General features: G+C 38.8%; 1 protein-coding gene across 5 annotated transcripts in view; it reads right to left on the bottom strand.

Moving 5' to 3' along the window:
- Window positions 1-14,774, bottom strand: part of PTPRZ1 (protein tyrosine phosphatase receptor type Z1) — a 181,472-nt gene that overhangs the window by 35,387 nt on the left and 131,311 nt on the right. For 3 of the 5 annotated variants that reach the window (XM_036328840.1, XM_036328839.1, XM_036328841.1), the window contains 2 exons: window positions 9,514-13,054; window positions 3,946-4,090 (listed from right to left, as the gene is read on the bottom strand). In XM_036328840.1, coding sequence (XP_036184733.1) covers window positions 3,946-4,090; window positions 9,514-13,054 — 3,686 coding nt within the window. The remainder of the gene's footprint in view (window positions 1-3,945; window positions 4,091-9,513; window positions 13,055-14,774) is intronic. The other 2 variants (XM_036328843.1, XM_036328842.1) reach the window with 1 other exon arrangement.

Consider the following 14,774-nt stretch of genomic DNA (forward strand, 5'->3'; position numbering starts at 1 on the left):
ATGAAAAAGTGATGACTGTTTTAAACTTGCAGACATAGGCCCTATCAATCAACGTTAATCTGATTATTCAATTTACACCTTTTCATCACAGTAAGTATTTAGAATTAAAAACTCAACATTTGTAATTATTATTCCATTTTTTAGATCCTTATACAAATAGGAAACACTATCCATCCCTCATGCTGTATTCATGACAGAAACCCAAAAGGGCTGACTGAAATCTGTACGGTAATCTAGTGAAACTTCCCTGCAAATGGTAAAAAGAGAAAACTAATTCTGAGGTGGGTGAGTGAGGTGCCCAAGGCCATAAAACAAATGCCAGGATGAACTGGGAAAGGGACCCAAATTTTATCACCTCTAATTTATTCTGTCTTCCTGCTACAACATCTTTTCTCTCAAGGTTTGCACAAAACATAGGGGACCACCTTGAGTTAGGTAAATTAGACAAAAGAGAGGATTTAGCATAACACTCTGGGGTTATATTTTTCTCCTAAAAACTAGGCTAGAAAAATGTTTAAATATGTAAATTTGGAAACACATATAAGGGCCATTGGGACCCTTGGTATGATTTAAAAAATATTTTTATTGATTTCAGAGAAGAAGGGGGAGAGAGAGAGATAGAAACATCAATAATGAGAGAGAATTATTGATTAGCTGGGGATTGAGCCTGCAACCTAGGCATGTGCCCTACTGGGGATCGAGCCTGCAACCTAGGCATGTGCCCTGACCGGGAATGGAACCATGACCTCCTGGTTCATAGGTTGATGCTCAACTACTGAGCCATGCCAGCTGGGCTGGTATGATTTTTAACCTTCCCACAGGCTGTAGTTTCCAGGAAGGCCTAAAATGTTTCCAAATTGACTAGTGGAATTATATTGTTCACAAATGCATCTACATTGGAATTTGGGTAATTGACACAAACCTTGAAGAATGTACTAACACTGGCATTTTGTAATTTAGCAAATGACACCCCTACTATATTATTGATCTAAAAGACTACATTTCGCCCTAACCAGTTTGGCTCAGTGGATAGAGCGTTGGCCTTTGGACTGAAAAGTCCTGGGTTCGATTCAGTCAAGGGCATGTACCTTGGTTGTGGGCACATCCCGTGCAGGAGGCAGCCGAACGATGTTTCTCTCTCATCGATGTTTCTAGCTCTCTATCCCTCTCCCTTCCTCTCTGTAAAAAACCAATAAAATATATTTTAAAAAAAAAGAAAAAAAAAGATTACATTTCAAAGAGATTTAACTTCACATGGGTGTGAGTAGAACAGCTATGTCAAGTTCTGAAATGGGTAAGTCAAAGTAGCAAACTTTATCAAAACATTTGATAGCTAGATATAAAATATACACATAAAGCCCAGCTGGTTTGGCTCAGTGGAAAGAGCATCAGCCTGCAGACTGAAGGGTCCCTGGTTCGATTCTGGTCAAGGGCACATGCCCAGGTTGCGGGCTCGATCCCTGGTAGCGGGCATGCAGGAGGCAGCCAATCAATGACTCTCTATCATCATTGATGTTTCTATCTCCCTCTCCCTTACTCTCTCTGAAACCAATAAATATATTAAAAACAAAACACATAAAACCATCAGAGTGTTAATGCACTCTGTATTCAAGGTACATCACGTGTTATTTGTGAGGAAATGAGAGACATCTTATTGGTGAAAGTTAAATTAATATTGTTCAACTTGTAATTTTATATTTTTTCCCTGCATGATACAGATGGAATGACCCATTATTAATTGAAGATAAAAAAACACTCCAAAATTTAATTTTCTATGAAATACCAAATCATATTGAAATAAGAGTAATTTTCAGATTTGTAGAAAATAAACTTAAAATATTAAGTAAGAGATTAGAAGACTCATAATACTTATTTCAATCTTATAACTATAAACTATCTGACATCTTTATTGGAACTTTGTTCTAGCACTACTTGCTATGAAGTAAAATTAGGTCCTGCTTTCCATCTTATTTTAAATTTGTTTAACTCCAATTCCCAATAAGTCTAAAAACTGGTTTGGCAGGGGAAATATGATTAGCTATAAATAAGTCATTTAAATAAATATGGTATCAATGTTGGTAAGAAGGAAGAAAAACAATATGAATTCTTGTTGAGCAAACATGTATGAATTCTGTACTGTGATCTCGGGACTCTGCAGAGCATGGGATCTTCTGGAAAAAGAGTCATTGGCAACTACAGAACTTACTGAAGAAAGCAGCTTTGTTTGATTCATGTTGTGGACAAAATAGGCACCTAACCCATGTACAATAACAGAAGCATGATCTGTTCTCCACATTCTGCAGTCTACTCTGTTTTGAAAGGAAATCAGGTATAAAATACAGTTGGCCTTGAAAACATTCTACCATAGCCAACCAATGTAATGCAACCACATGCTTCAGATACTCAAGTCATCCTGCTTCCAGTCTTGCCTCCTGCCTGTAATGCCCTTCTCCTTTATCATTATCTCCACCTGCTTCTTCTTTTCTTTCTTTTTTTTTTTTTACAAAGCCTTGTGAGGGCTTTCTAAATTTTTTTTATTAACATATTTTTATTGATTTCAGAGAGGAAGGGAGAGATAGAAACATCAATGAAGAGAGAGAATCACTGATAGGCTGCCTCCTGTATGCCCCACATGTGCCCTGACCAGGAATCAGACCATGACCTCCTGGTTCATAGGTCAACACTCAACCACTGAGCCACGTTGGCCAGGCCTATCTCCACCTGAATCCCGTCCAGCTCGAGCACTATATTACATTTGCCTGCCATTTCTGGCCTGTCAAGATCCTTTGTTCTCTTTTAGCTTTAGCTCTTTAGCTCTTTTAGACCATTTTAGCTTTACAGATATCAGCTGCCATGCATGCACTTTTATAATATTTTATGTATTTTCATGGAAAGTTACTTCTCCTCAATGAGCATAAATTTCTTGAGAGAACTGACTGTCATTCATTCATTTAAAAATATTCTTCCATAGTTGTTACCTTAGGTACATGGAAAATAGTCAATATTTTTGAATAAAATGAGAATATACTTTGGGATAACACATAAAGAATGGTAGTATGGATTTATAGCAAAATGTTGTAAACAAAAAGGAGTTAATTATAGATCTTCTGAACAAAATGCTCTTTGAAAACAGAGTTAGAAAGTACTAAGCTAAGCCCTTTACTTCGTTTACAGATTGGTTCTCTTTATCATTATGAAGTTCTTGTTTACTAACAGACACAATCATAACAGCTGTACTGACTTAATTGTGTCCATGTTAAACTCACTAATTTGCTTTGTGTTCATCTTGCTATAGGATGGGAAGCTTATGATGGGTACAATTTTCCCTGTCTTTTAAAGATTTTAGTAGGTTATTGGTGGGAATGAAGCAAAATTTCATCCTCAAGGCAAATTATGATATATTTTCAAATACCATGGGTCTTTATATGGTCATTAATTTAAATTTATATTTTAATTGCTTGAATTTTACTTTTATATATGGGGTATTATTTTTTTTAGTATGCAGTTGATATGCATCTTGTGCAAAATCCAATAATTAAAAAACTACTTTTTACTATGTCAAAAATTATGTATTCTTAAGTAATAACTTTAAAAATTATAACAGTAGGAGCATTGAAGCTGAGAAGGTTATAATCATGTTAAATGTTATGTTAAGGTTTGAATGTTAAATATGAAAGTATAACTGTAAAAGTACTGCATTATAATAACTTAAGCCAAAGGTCCTCCATTTTACCTTTCATTGTTTGATTGAAGTATGAAGAATAATCAAATTTTTCATTATTATGACTCTGGATTCAAAAATTAATCTCATTCATAGTACCTGGATAAGTTAATGGTAGCTCTCAAGTAAAAAGAATTTGAATGTGCTTTGACAAACTTTCAGGTAAAAACAGGCAAAAATCTGAGCTTTATGAAATACATCTCCAAAGAAAACACTCAACTTACCTCCAATAGATGAGAATACCCACAAGAACCACTAGACAGATAAAAGTCAGGGCTGACACGATCACAAGGGGTATAACTGCCTTCTTTTCGGATTCCAACCCCTCAGCTAGACCAATACGAGACTCATGGCTACTATTACTGGCCTCTGTAGTCGGAGAAAATGAAGAGAGTTGATATTTAAATTTAAAGGAAAGTTACAACATTTTCAATCAAATAATTGCTATTTTCAATCATAAACAATTGCAAATAATTGCTTACCTTTAAAATTTTGACTCTATGATGCAAAGAATGTTTATGATTATAAGCCAATTTAAGTAAACCAAAATCTAAAAAGAAGGCAGGCAATCAGACCTGAAGAACTATAATATTCTAACAGAGATTGGCTCCCAGGTAGCGGAGCTATGGCAAGCGTGAGCATAATACTGCCTTGAGAAGACTGTTAACCGGAAAATGGAAGCATTAAAATAAGAAGGCTTTGAAATAAAACAATCAGGAAAACAGCGCTACTTACTGAATCACCATATAAAATCTTGATTTTCCAAAATTAATTTTAAAAGAATCATTTTTAATCCTGCAGTTAGGTAAATAATTAGGAGCAGTTAATCATTTCATTCAAAGAGAATCTTAGGACAACCGTTCTTACATTAAGATAAGTCTTCATGAAGATAACAACGATTTAAAATTTAAATGCAGGATGCTTTAAAAATGTTATTTTGAATATCCTTCTTATCAAATGTTTCTCTATCAAAAATAAAAATACTACTGTACATGCATGGAAGGACTACATAGATCTAAGAAATTCTTTTCAAATATGCCAATGTAAATTATGAAAAAGGTTACATTCTCTCCTTGGGTTCATTTTAAAAGGTGGCAAGTGAGTATTTTTGTGAGCAAGCAGGTGTGTCCTTGTTCTAGCACTTTCAAAATCACTGCCACTGGCGCTGTCCTTCCAAGTTGTTACAGGCGGTTGAGAACCCAGGGGGTCAGTGGCCAGGCACCATCGTCCCTTCCGCTCTGCGGTGTGCACAGTGGGAGACAAAGGTGCCTGAACAGAACTGTTCTACCACAATGTCATGCTGACAGCACTACCTGTCTACCTGGAGGAGTTTAGAAAGAACTACATTTACTTTCTCCAGGAGCGTCTCCATTGCTTCCTACACAAATGGCACATCTGGTGCTGTTACACTAAGTACCTTGCCTTTAGTGACATGAGACAAAGGGATTCAAAAAAATTGAAATATTTTGAGAGTGATATACATTCATAAGCAAAATATAGCTAATGCAGAGAACTTAAGATGTAAAATGATAGCTTCCTTCTGTAACTGGATGATGCGAAAAGGGCCAAAATTTTAATCTGCTCACACAGATCCAAGGCATAGAAATGATACTCAAATTTCCCAAAATGTTTGTTCTTACAATTTATAAATGTATTTTCTAAAAAAAATAAAAATAGTGGAATTCAAGGATGTGCCGAAAAATCATAAAATGGAAAAGTGGAAATATTGTAAGTCAATTGACACTTGCGCTGTAGTTAATATTCTGTGAGAGAAGCCCACTTTTACTTTCTACTTTGTTAACCATGTGCTCTGGCAGTTACGTATATGGCAAGGCTCATTTAGAAAATGAATTAATCTGACGATGAATCCTTTACAATATCTCTATGAAATTTACAAAAGCACCTTATTTTATTGTCTTTACATTTTTTCTGCTGTAACTATCATGGTCTAAATGGAAAATCTGTGGGTAATAAATTAAACCACCATTTAGCAAAGTTCTTCGTACCTAGTAATTACAAAGGGTGGTTAATATATCTGTGTCTGTTATTCTCGAAGTGCAGCCCTTAGTGGCATTGGATCCCCTGAAATTTGTTAAAAATGCAAGTTTGGGGCCTACCCCTACATTTACTGAAACTCAGTGATGCCCTGGCCGGGTAGCTCAGTTGGTTAGAGCGTTGTCCTGATATGCCAAGGTTGCATTCAGTCTCCAATCAGGGCATTTTTAAAAGAGTCAACCTGGAGAGCACTATGCTAAGCGAAATAAGCCCGTCGGAGAAAGATAAGTATCGCCTGATCTCACTCATTTGTGGTATATATTGAACAATGTAAACTGCTGGACAAAATAGATCCAGAGACATAGAAGCAGCGAACAGACCATCAAACCTCAGAGGGAAGGCAGGGGAAAGTGGGAGGAGGGTGGTAAGAGATCAACCAAAGGACTTGCATGCATATAAGCATAACCAATGGACACAGACAATAGGGGGGTGAAGGCCTGTGCTGGGGGGCGGGAGCAAGCTGGGAGAGGTCAATGGGGGAGAAAGGAGACATATGTAATATTTTCAACAATAAAGAATTAAAAAAGACCCACAAATAACCAGCGAGGGGAGGGGGGAGGAGAATCAACCAATGAATGCGTAAATAAGTGGAACAAGTCAATGATTTGCTCTCTCTCTGAAAATTAATAATAATAAAAAAGACACTGTGGGTAAGGCCCTGAAATCTGTGTTTAACAAGTCCTCCAGGTGATTCTGGTTCACATTAAAGTTTGAGAACCAATGATGTACATTAATTACATACAAAGTGAGCTTATATAATTACACAGGTCTTCAATGACTACAAATATTCATAACAATATGCGTATAAACATATATAGATACATACATCTCATTTATATATGCATGTGCAACATATGAGATATGTATGATCATATATGTGCTATATAAGATACATAACACATAAAATGCATAACAAATTACCATATATACCATACACACTATGTATACACACTATCCATACACATGTGCACAAATATAGTCTTGTATACAAACTTTCTCTTAAGCTTTCTGAGAGGTCTGATTTTAAATAAAACCTTTAATTGAGGAGTTAGAATTATAAATCCATAATAATTAATTACATATTATGAAACCTAGGTATTTTGTTCAAGGTGAGATACTACAGGACAATGCACACAACCAACTGACTACATTGCATATTATAATGACAACTAGTTGTATTGATTTTTATATTCACTAGTTGAAACTAAAATATTAATTTTGATATAAGCTCAGTTGTATATATCACTTACCTAAATGATAAGGCAAGAATCTACTAATAGGCAATTAGAAAATAAAAAAACTAAGATTAATGTTTTAAAGTACCTTTTCAGAATAAAACATTATAATTCTGGCTTTACAAACTAAGCATTACATACATATTTTATTATCTACAATCTTGAAAGCCTAGTCCTAAGACATAGACACCAATAACTCAGGTTTTCAGTCTCAGTTTTGTATTAACTCCCTAACTGACCTGGATCAGATAATCTAGTATCTCTGGGTCTAGGTTTATGCAGTCATAAACTGCAGATATTAATATTTGGCTTACCTATATTATTTTGAGGAACATGTCTTGTAAGTTATTCTACCTTTAAAGATACATAATCAAATTATAATTTTCAGAATTAATCTATAGGCATTTGACTAAGAGGCATATTCACTTATTTGATAAGACATACTATGTATTATTTTTTTACAGATATAGCTTTAAAAACAAGCAAAAATTTCCCTAATCTTGTTTTACTTCATTTACTTCATTAATTGTTATTTGATAATGTTGGATGCTATATTCATGTTGTTTTCTCCTCATCAGTGGGAAAACATACTCTTAATAACTTGATAAATCTTAGTAAGATTTATTGAAGAGAAATTGCTAAGTTTTAGTCAATAATTCTAGGTTTGATATTTCCCTATATATATTGTCTTTCCATAAAAGCATAATCTAGCAAGAATATCTCAATGATGTCACTACCCAGAAAGACAGAAAAATAGATTGATTCCTGATATTTTCCTCTAAAATGCATCTGATAAACATTTTTAAAATGTACTATAATTGGAGCCATAGCACCGGGCATATATATATATGGCAATACTAGTGAATATGGTGACCTATGGGTTCATTATTTATTCTCACATAGAGTTTAAGTTTTTAAATTGTAATGCAATGTTAAATAGTATCAAGTCAGAATACTTAGACAACTTCTCTATCAAAATGTACAAACTTTTAATTGCTGCTATACTGAAAGAACAGCATACAATTGAAGGAAATACAAATAATGAAAGAGAAAAAATGTCCCAATGGGATTAGTGTCTATGTTCTGGATTATAATATTCACTTTTATGCAATAATACTGAAAGATGTTACTCTAGCCTGTCTTTTAATTTACTGTTAGATTTAAATATGTTCATTGTTAACTTAAAAAATGTTTTAAAATTTAATAAAAGCAAATTATAAAATTCTTATGATCAATTCAATAACATTATCTAGTATTCTGTGTGGTTAATGGTATTGAATTTCTCTTTTTTCTCACTGGCACTTGAAGCAAACATGCTGTAAATAATCTGCTCTAAGAAACATCTGGCCAATAAACTAATTTGCATAAAATCCATTAATAAATGAAATGCATCTCTACAGAAAGTGTTCTAACATTTTACATCTTGTCATACAATACCTATACATACACTGTATATTAATGCCCATTATTTAACTTCCTAGAAAGGCGTATAACAAGTACAAAGTAGACTGTGCTTTGTTAGTTTACACTGCCCTCTTTAGGCAACATTAAGATAATCAAACAAAGACAATTTTAAAAAATTAAAACCTTGTTTTTAAAAAAAGCTTATCATTCACTCTCAAAAGTTAGCAATAGGACATTTTTATAAAACTCCCCAAGCTGGTGTGGTGCAAATTACGTAATTCCTTTTCATGGGGCAGGTCAGAAAAAGGTGCTTATATCATATTACTCTCAGAACTTATAATTCATTTTCGAATTCCATAGAACTCATTTACACCTTATTTTAGAACATGAGTAAATAGGAAAATTAAAATCATCTAAAAATAGCAACACTTTAAGCTATCATTTGAAAAGCAGTATAGTAAAAATATATTATGCACGCATAATTGCTCCCACATACAATAGGCATCCTGTAGAACATGAAAAACTGACAATAAATAAAAGTCATTTTCTCTCTTTTGCAGAGAATTAAAGACCAAAACAAACAAAACAGAAACAGACTCAGATTCACAGAACAAACTGTGATGGCTGCTGGGAGTTGGGGTGGGGAAATGGGGCAATGACTGAAAAAGGTAAAGGGGAATAGAGGGACAGCTTCCAGTGATAAAATAGATAAGGCCCAGGGATGTAGTGTACAGCATAGGAAATAGAGTCCATAGTAGCATACTAATTTTGCACTGACAGATGGTTAATAGACTTGTCATGGTGAACACATCATAAGGTATATAAATGTTGAATCCCTATGTTGTACACCTAAAACTAATACAACATGGTATGCCACTAATATTTTCATAAAAAGCAAAAAAAAACAAAAAAAAAACAACAACAAAAAACACCCACATAGTGAGTATTCATTTGAAGTAATGAATAAAATCATCTTCTAAAAACCGTAAATTGATTTGAAGTGTTGGTTAAAAACCGATGCATCATTTTACCAACTTTCTATGTTTTCATGATTTTTCTATTTTTTGAGGAAGAAAATCCCTTTGATGCACCACTAACCTGCCTCTGAAATGCTGACCACTTCTGAGTGCCTGTTAGCAACAGTCGGTGCTGAGGACTGTGGGGAACCAGGAGTTATCTCTGAGTCACCTGCTTCCAGGACCCCAGCCACAGAGCTTTCATTAACATCTGGAAAACGGAAAGCTGTGGCGGTCTCGTTCTCATTAAGACTACCTGAGACACTTTGCCCTGATCCGCTCTCTTCGTCCCCTGTAAGAACTGCCCATGCTGTAGATGCCGGGGGGAAAGGAAGCAGGGCATTAGCAGTCTGAAGGTCACTGTCCTGTTTCCCATCACCGTGCTTTGGGGAGGGCACAATTGTTGATGGTGATTTATTAGGACTTCTGTCCATATAAGTCTGACTTTCTGAGGTCACAACTGTGACTTTACTTTCTTCTCCAGACTTCTCAGACAGGGAGTATGATATTGGGTTATTCTGATCCACAAGACTGTTTTCCTTGGGGTCTGAATCATTCATCACCTTTTCCTGGGATTCTCTATAGAAGGAGCAGGACATACACTTATTTACAGCTAAGCCATCTCTATCTCTATCATCGTCATCATCATCATCACCACCACCACCCACTAACTCAGCATCAGATCTGGCACTGTGAGTCAGCTCGGAAATTGTTTTAGAAGGAAACAGCAACTTGGTTGTGGCAACAGAACCATCTTTGTTGGGAAAAGCGGCTGGAATAGACACATACGCATTCCCGAGAGGGACAGAATGATCAGCAGTTAAAAGTGTATCAGAAACAACTGCTGGAATACCAGCCAATACCTCCTCGGTAATGGAACCCTTGGTGGAGATGAAGGCTTCATCAGGATATACAAACTCATTTAAAAGTGTATTGGGAGGTACATCCATCGATAAAACAGGAGTAGCAAATGCCTGCCTTCCTTCTGGGGGAAAGGCATGGTTAAGCTCCAAACGGGCAGTTTGGAAGAACTTATCATTACTGAACAATGAAGGTACCACTTGCTGGGAACTTTCGCTTTTAAGCAAGACTGGTTCAACATCTTTCTTATTTGCATAAGAAATGGTTACACTTTGAAGTGAGGCAGCAGGCACATTAGAAGCAGGTGATACACCAAAAACTGGCACAGATGTGGAGTGTAGCATGCTTTCACTTGAAGCAGAACTGGATGCCATGGGATGCAGTATTGTAGGACTAATGTGCTCAATCTTGGGGGATGCAGCCGATATTGGAGCTCTAGGCATAGCCGAAAGAGCAGTTTTAAGCAACGTGTCAACATCAGAAGCCTGAAAGGAAGGTTGCAGCGATACTTCAGGGTTAAAAGAAGCGGAGGCCTCATAAAATAAGAGTTGAGTCGAAGGAGATAACGTTTCACTAGAAGCGGGGTCAGGGGGTGCTGGTTTTGCGCTAAGCACAGGTGTAAGAGAAGTATCGCCGGCTGCTTGAGATACGGCATGTGTAGGTTGAACTGAAAAGTTATTTTCTGGAGGTTGACTAATCTCATGATCAAAAACCTTAGTGGTAGTATAAGCAAGAGAGCCTGGAGGTATGCCCTTTGTGTTAGAAATGGAAACAGGGGACTCTTGTACAGATGCATCCAACTTATTTACATTACTGTACAGGCCGGGCGTGACTGCGCCTTCAGGCCGGGCACCCATCTCAGTGAAAGGAGAAATGTGCAGTTCAGTCTGATTTCCACCTCCTACATCCCTTTGAGAGAGCGGCTTATCATCATCATCACCAAGCACAGGTATCGTATATGTAAATTCAGCGACAGAAACAGGCGGAGAAATGTTAAGGGCTGGCAGGCCATCTGGGTCAGGTGAAAGCAGCTCACTATCAGAGGAGGCGCCAGACCACTCCCCATCACCAGAGAGGCCGTGGGTGGGCTGCAGCCACGGTGCAGTGGGGGATATTAACGAAGGCCGCGGCACGGGTGTGTGGCTAGGACCGCTAAGGAAGGAAACCCGAGAAGACACACCGACAGAATCATGCACAGGGACTGCAGAACCGTAAGAAACAGTGAGGAGGTGTCGGGAGGCCTCGGCATGAGACCAGGCAGAGGAAGGCTCGGGCCCCGGAGAGCGTGCATGCATGGTGACATCACTGCTGGCTGGCTCAGCTGGAGGAGACAGACGCGTTTTATGAAGGACGCCAGCGTCACTACCACCGAATTCCAACGTCTCTGAAGCAGCATGAGGAGTGGCCTGATGGGCCATCACAGGAGAGGCCTGGGCCAGGCTGGGCGCTAACGGGACAGCGCCCCCGGCCACTGGCAGAGAAGCATGCAGGGACCCCTGGGCGCTCTCCCCAGCGGAGGTCACTTGTGGGAGGGTCTGAGAAGCCGTGTACAGATGGCGAAACCATTCACTACTGAAGGAAGCAGAGGAAAATGGAAGCAAAGGTGCACCATCAGAGGAAGACAGGATGGAGTCGAATGACACAGGGACACTGGGAAACACAGGCGTCGCATGCAAGGCCGGATCACTACTCGAAGCGGCAGGGGGAGTGTCGAGGACCGGATGGCCAAGCAACACAGGGGTGACTAGAGGAAAGGCGCCACTACTGGAGGGAGGTTGAAGAGGTGTCTCACCATTGTACACGGGCTGCGTGGTCTGAGAATAGACCACGTTGACAGTGGGCACCGAATCCCGTTTCCCAGAGGACGGAGTGAAAGCGCGAGGTGTTACCTCGGTGGGGAAGAAGGCAAAGGAAGAAGAAGGTGGCACTTCCATATCCGTGACCGAGGGGCCCTGGGGCACCCATGGGCCTGGAGAAGAGGACTCGGCTGTCTTCTCAGATGCGTCCACATGGATCTCGGTGGGATGAGTCGGGAGAAGGCCCTCGCCACCTGATCCAACATCGGGCTGTGTCCTCCCGTCTGTGGGGCCAGGAAACCACACGCTTCCCTCCCCGGAAGGGTCTTTGAGGGATTCTTCTGAACCCGACGATGCTGACTCTTCGGAAACATTTCTCGTCGGTTCTGGGATAAGGACATCATAGGTGATGGCCTCTGGGTTTTCTGAAGAAAATTCATACCCGTGGGCTACGTTCTCGGAGGTGAATGGCACAGCAGCAGTGGTGGGACTGGAGCCTGAAGAATCATCGGCTCCCGGGTCGAGCTTGACACTGGTGAGTAAACTCTCGTCACTGAGATCAGTAGATACCTCTTGAGACTCCATTACAGAAGCTGTGCTTAGAGATTCCACAGTCCCAGACACGTTCCCCTGTGGAAATCTGAGAGCAGTTTTAGAGGCTGAAGTGCCTTCCAGAGTGAGAAGTGGAGGTTTGGTCACAGTCTGTGATGTCAAAGAAACATCTTTTTCTGGGGCTAATTCAGTGACTGGTCGGGAAGTGGGATCTAGAGACGTGTTGGGAATATCACCCTTTCCAGAGAAGTCTCCGCCTCGTGCCGGGGACCGGTTAGTCTTGGCCTCGTTGAATTTAGTCCCTATGCGATGGTAGTTTGTTGTGGTAGAACTTTGGGGTTCCTTTCTCCTTATTTGGTTTGTGGCACTGTCTCTACCAGGATTCACAGGCGTGTCTTCTTCCTCTTCTTCCTCCTTTGAAAAGCAAAAAGATTTAGTGGAACATAAGGAAATAAGAGAACACCTACATCTCAATAATATCTTCTACTGCAGTATACTGGTCATCTTCATTCGTGGGATCTCGGGGACTTCCCATGAAGCACCATTCCAGAGAAGGCCTTCTCATCTCATGGCACACCAAAACTAATTACTAAAATTCTGAGGCCCACCAAAAAATATATTATATTTTTTCCAATCTGCCAAAACAATGAGGTATAATTTTATTTTATTCACACCAGATGGTTATTGTGTTGGCTGTTGTCATTTTTTTTCAAATATGTTTTTTCTTTTTTATTCAGAGAGAGGAAGGGAGAGGGAGAGAAGGATAGAAACATCAGTGATGAGAATCGTTGATCGGCTGCCTTCTGCCCGCCCCCTACTGGAGATTGAGTGGCAACCTGGGCATGTGCCCTGACTGGGAATCGAACAGTGACCTCCTGGTTCATAGGTTGATGCTCAACCACTGAGCCACACCGGCCGGGATGTTGTCATTTTTTTATGTGACAATCTGAGGCAGCGGTTCTCAGCCCCGTGGGTTGCAAACAATGAAAATACATCCTGCATATCAGATATTTACATTACGATTCATAATAGTAGCAACATTACAGTTATGAAGTAGCAATGAAAATAATTTTATAGTTGGGGGTCACCACAACATGAAGAACTGTATTAAAGGGTCGCGGCATTAGGAAGGTTGAGAACCACTGAAGGGAAAAGAGGTCAGTGCCTCTAATTAAAGAGTCAGGTATCGCATGTTTTAAAGTGTTCCAGCACATGGGTTGAAAATCGCTGCTCTATCCTATAACCCTTATCATCCACCCTCTAGAGCAGTGGTTCTCAACCTTCTGGCCCTTTAAATACAGTTCCTCATATTGTGACCCAACCATAAAATTATTTTCGTTGCTACTTCATAACTGTAATGTTGCTACTGTTATGAATCATAATGTAAATATCTGATATGCAGGATGGTCTTAGGCGACTCCTGTGAAAGGGTCGTTCGACCTCCAAATGGGTCGTGACGCACAGGTTGAGAACTGCTACTCTAGAGAGAGTAATTAAATTTAATGAAAATATCCTATTTATGGCTGCCTTTATTTTAATGCTATGTAATGAAGTAATTAAATTAATAGATACCACAGCTTTGAAAGGAAGACACATTGTAGTTACTGGGAGTGTTATTTAACATAGTATTTATTACTTTTTGTTCCTCTGTTCAGTGCATCTGACAACAAACTAAACAGGAATTAGCTTTTTGTAATATGAAATGTCAATGAAACAACTTATTTCAAAGACCAAAGTAGTTGCACATTCAGCATATTTCATTGTATATATTAAGAATGAATCATAATTTTTAAGACCTCATAATAGAAAGAGGTTTTTTTTTTTTTTCATTTTGTTTGAAATACTTTCCACTTAAGACTTAGGCAGACATTTTAGAGACAACTTGTCAAAATACATTTCTAGTACTAGTTAGTTATTTTGTGTTTCCTTTGGAAACACCATTCAGGTGACCCAGCCTTTCATGACCACTTAGTCACTATAATGACCCAGGAACAATCTAGCGAGAGGTCAACCAAGACCCATACTTTCTGGTTTTGACTTGCCTTTTTAAAAAACCTGTTCATCCCTAACCGGTTTGGCTCAGTGGATAGAGCGTCGGCCTGTGAACTCAAGGGTCCCAGGTTCGATTCCGGTC

Source organism: Myotis myotis, unplaced genomic scaffold, assembly GCF_014108235.1.
Source record: "Myotis myotis isolate mMyoMyo1 unplaced genomic scaffold, mMyoMyo1.p scaffold_m19_p_11, whole genome shotgun sequence".
NCBI lineage: Eukaryota > Metazoa > Chordata > Mammalia > Chiroptera > Vespertilionidae > Myotis > Myotis myotis.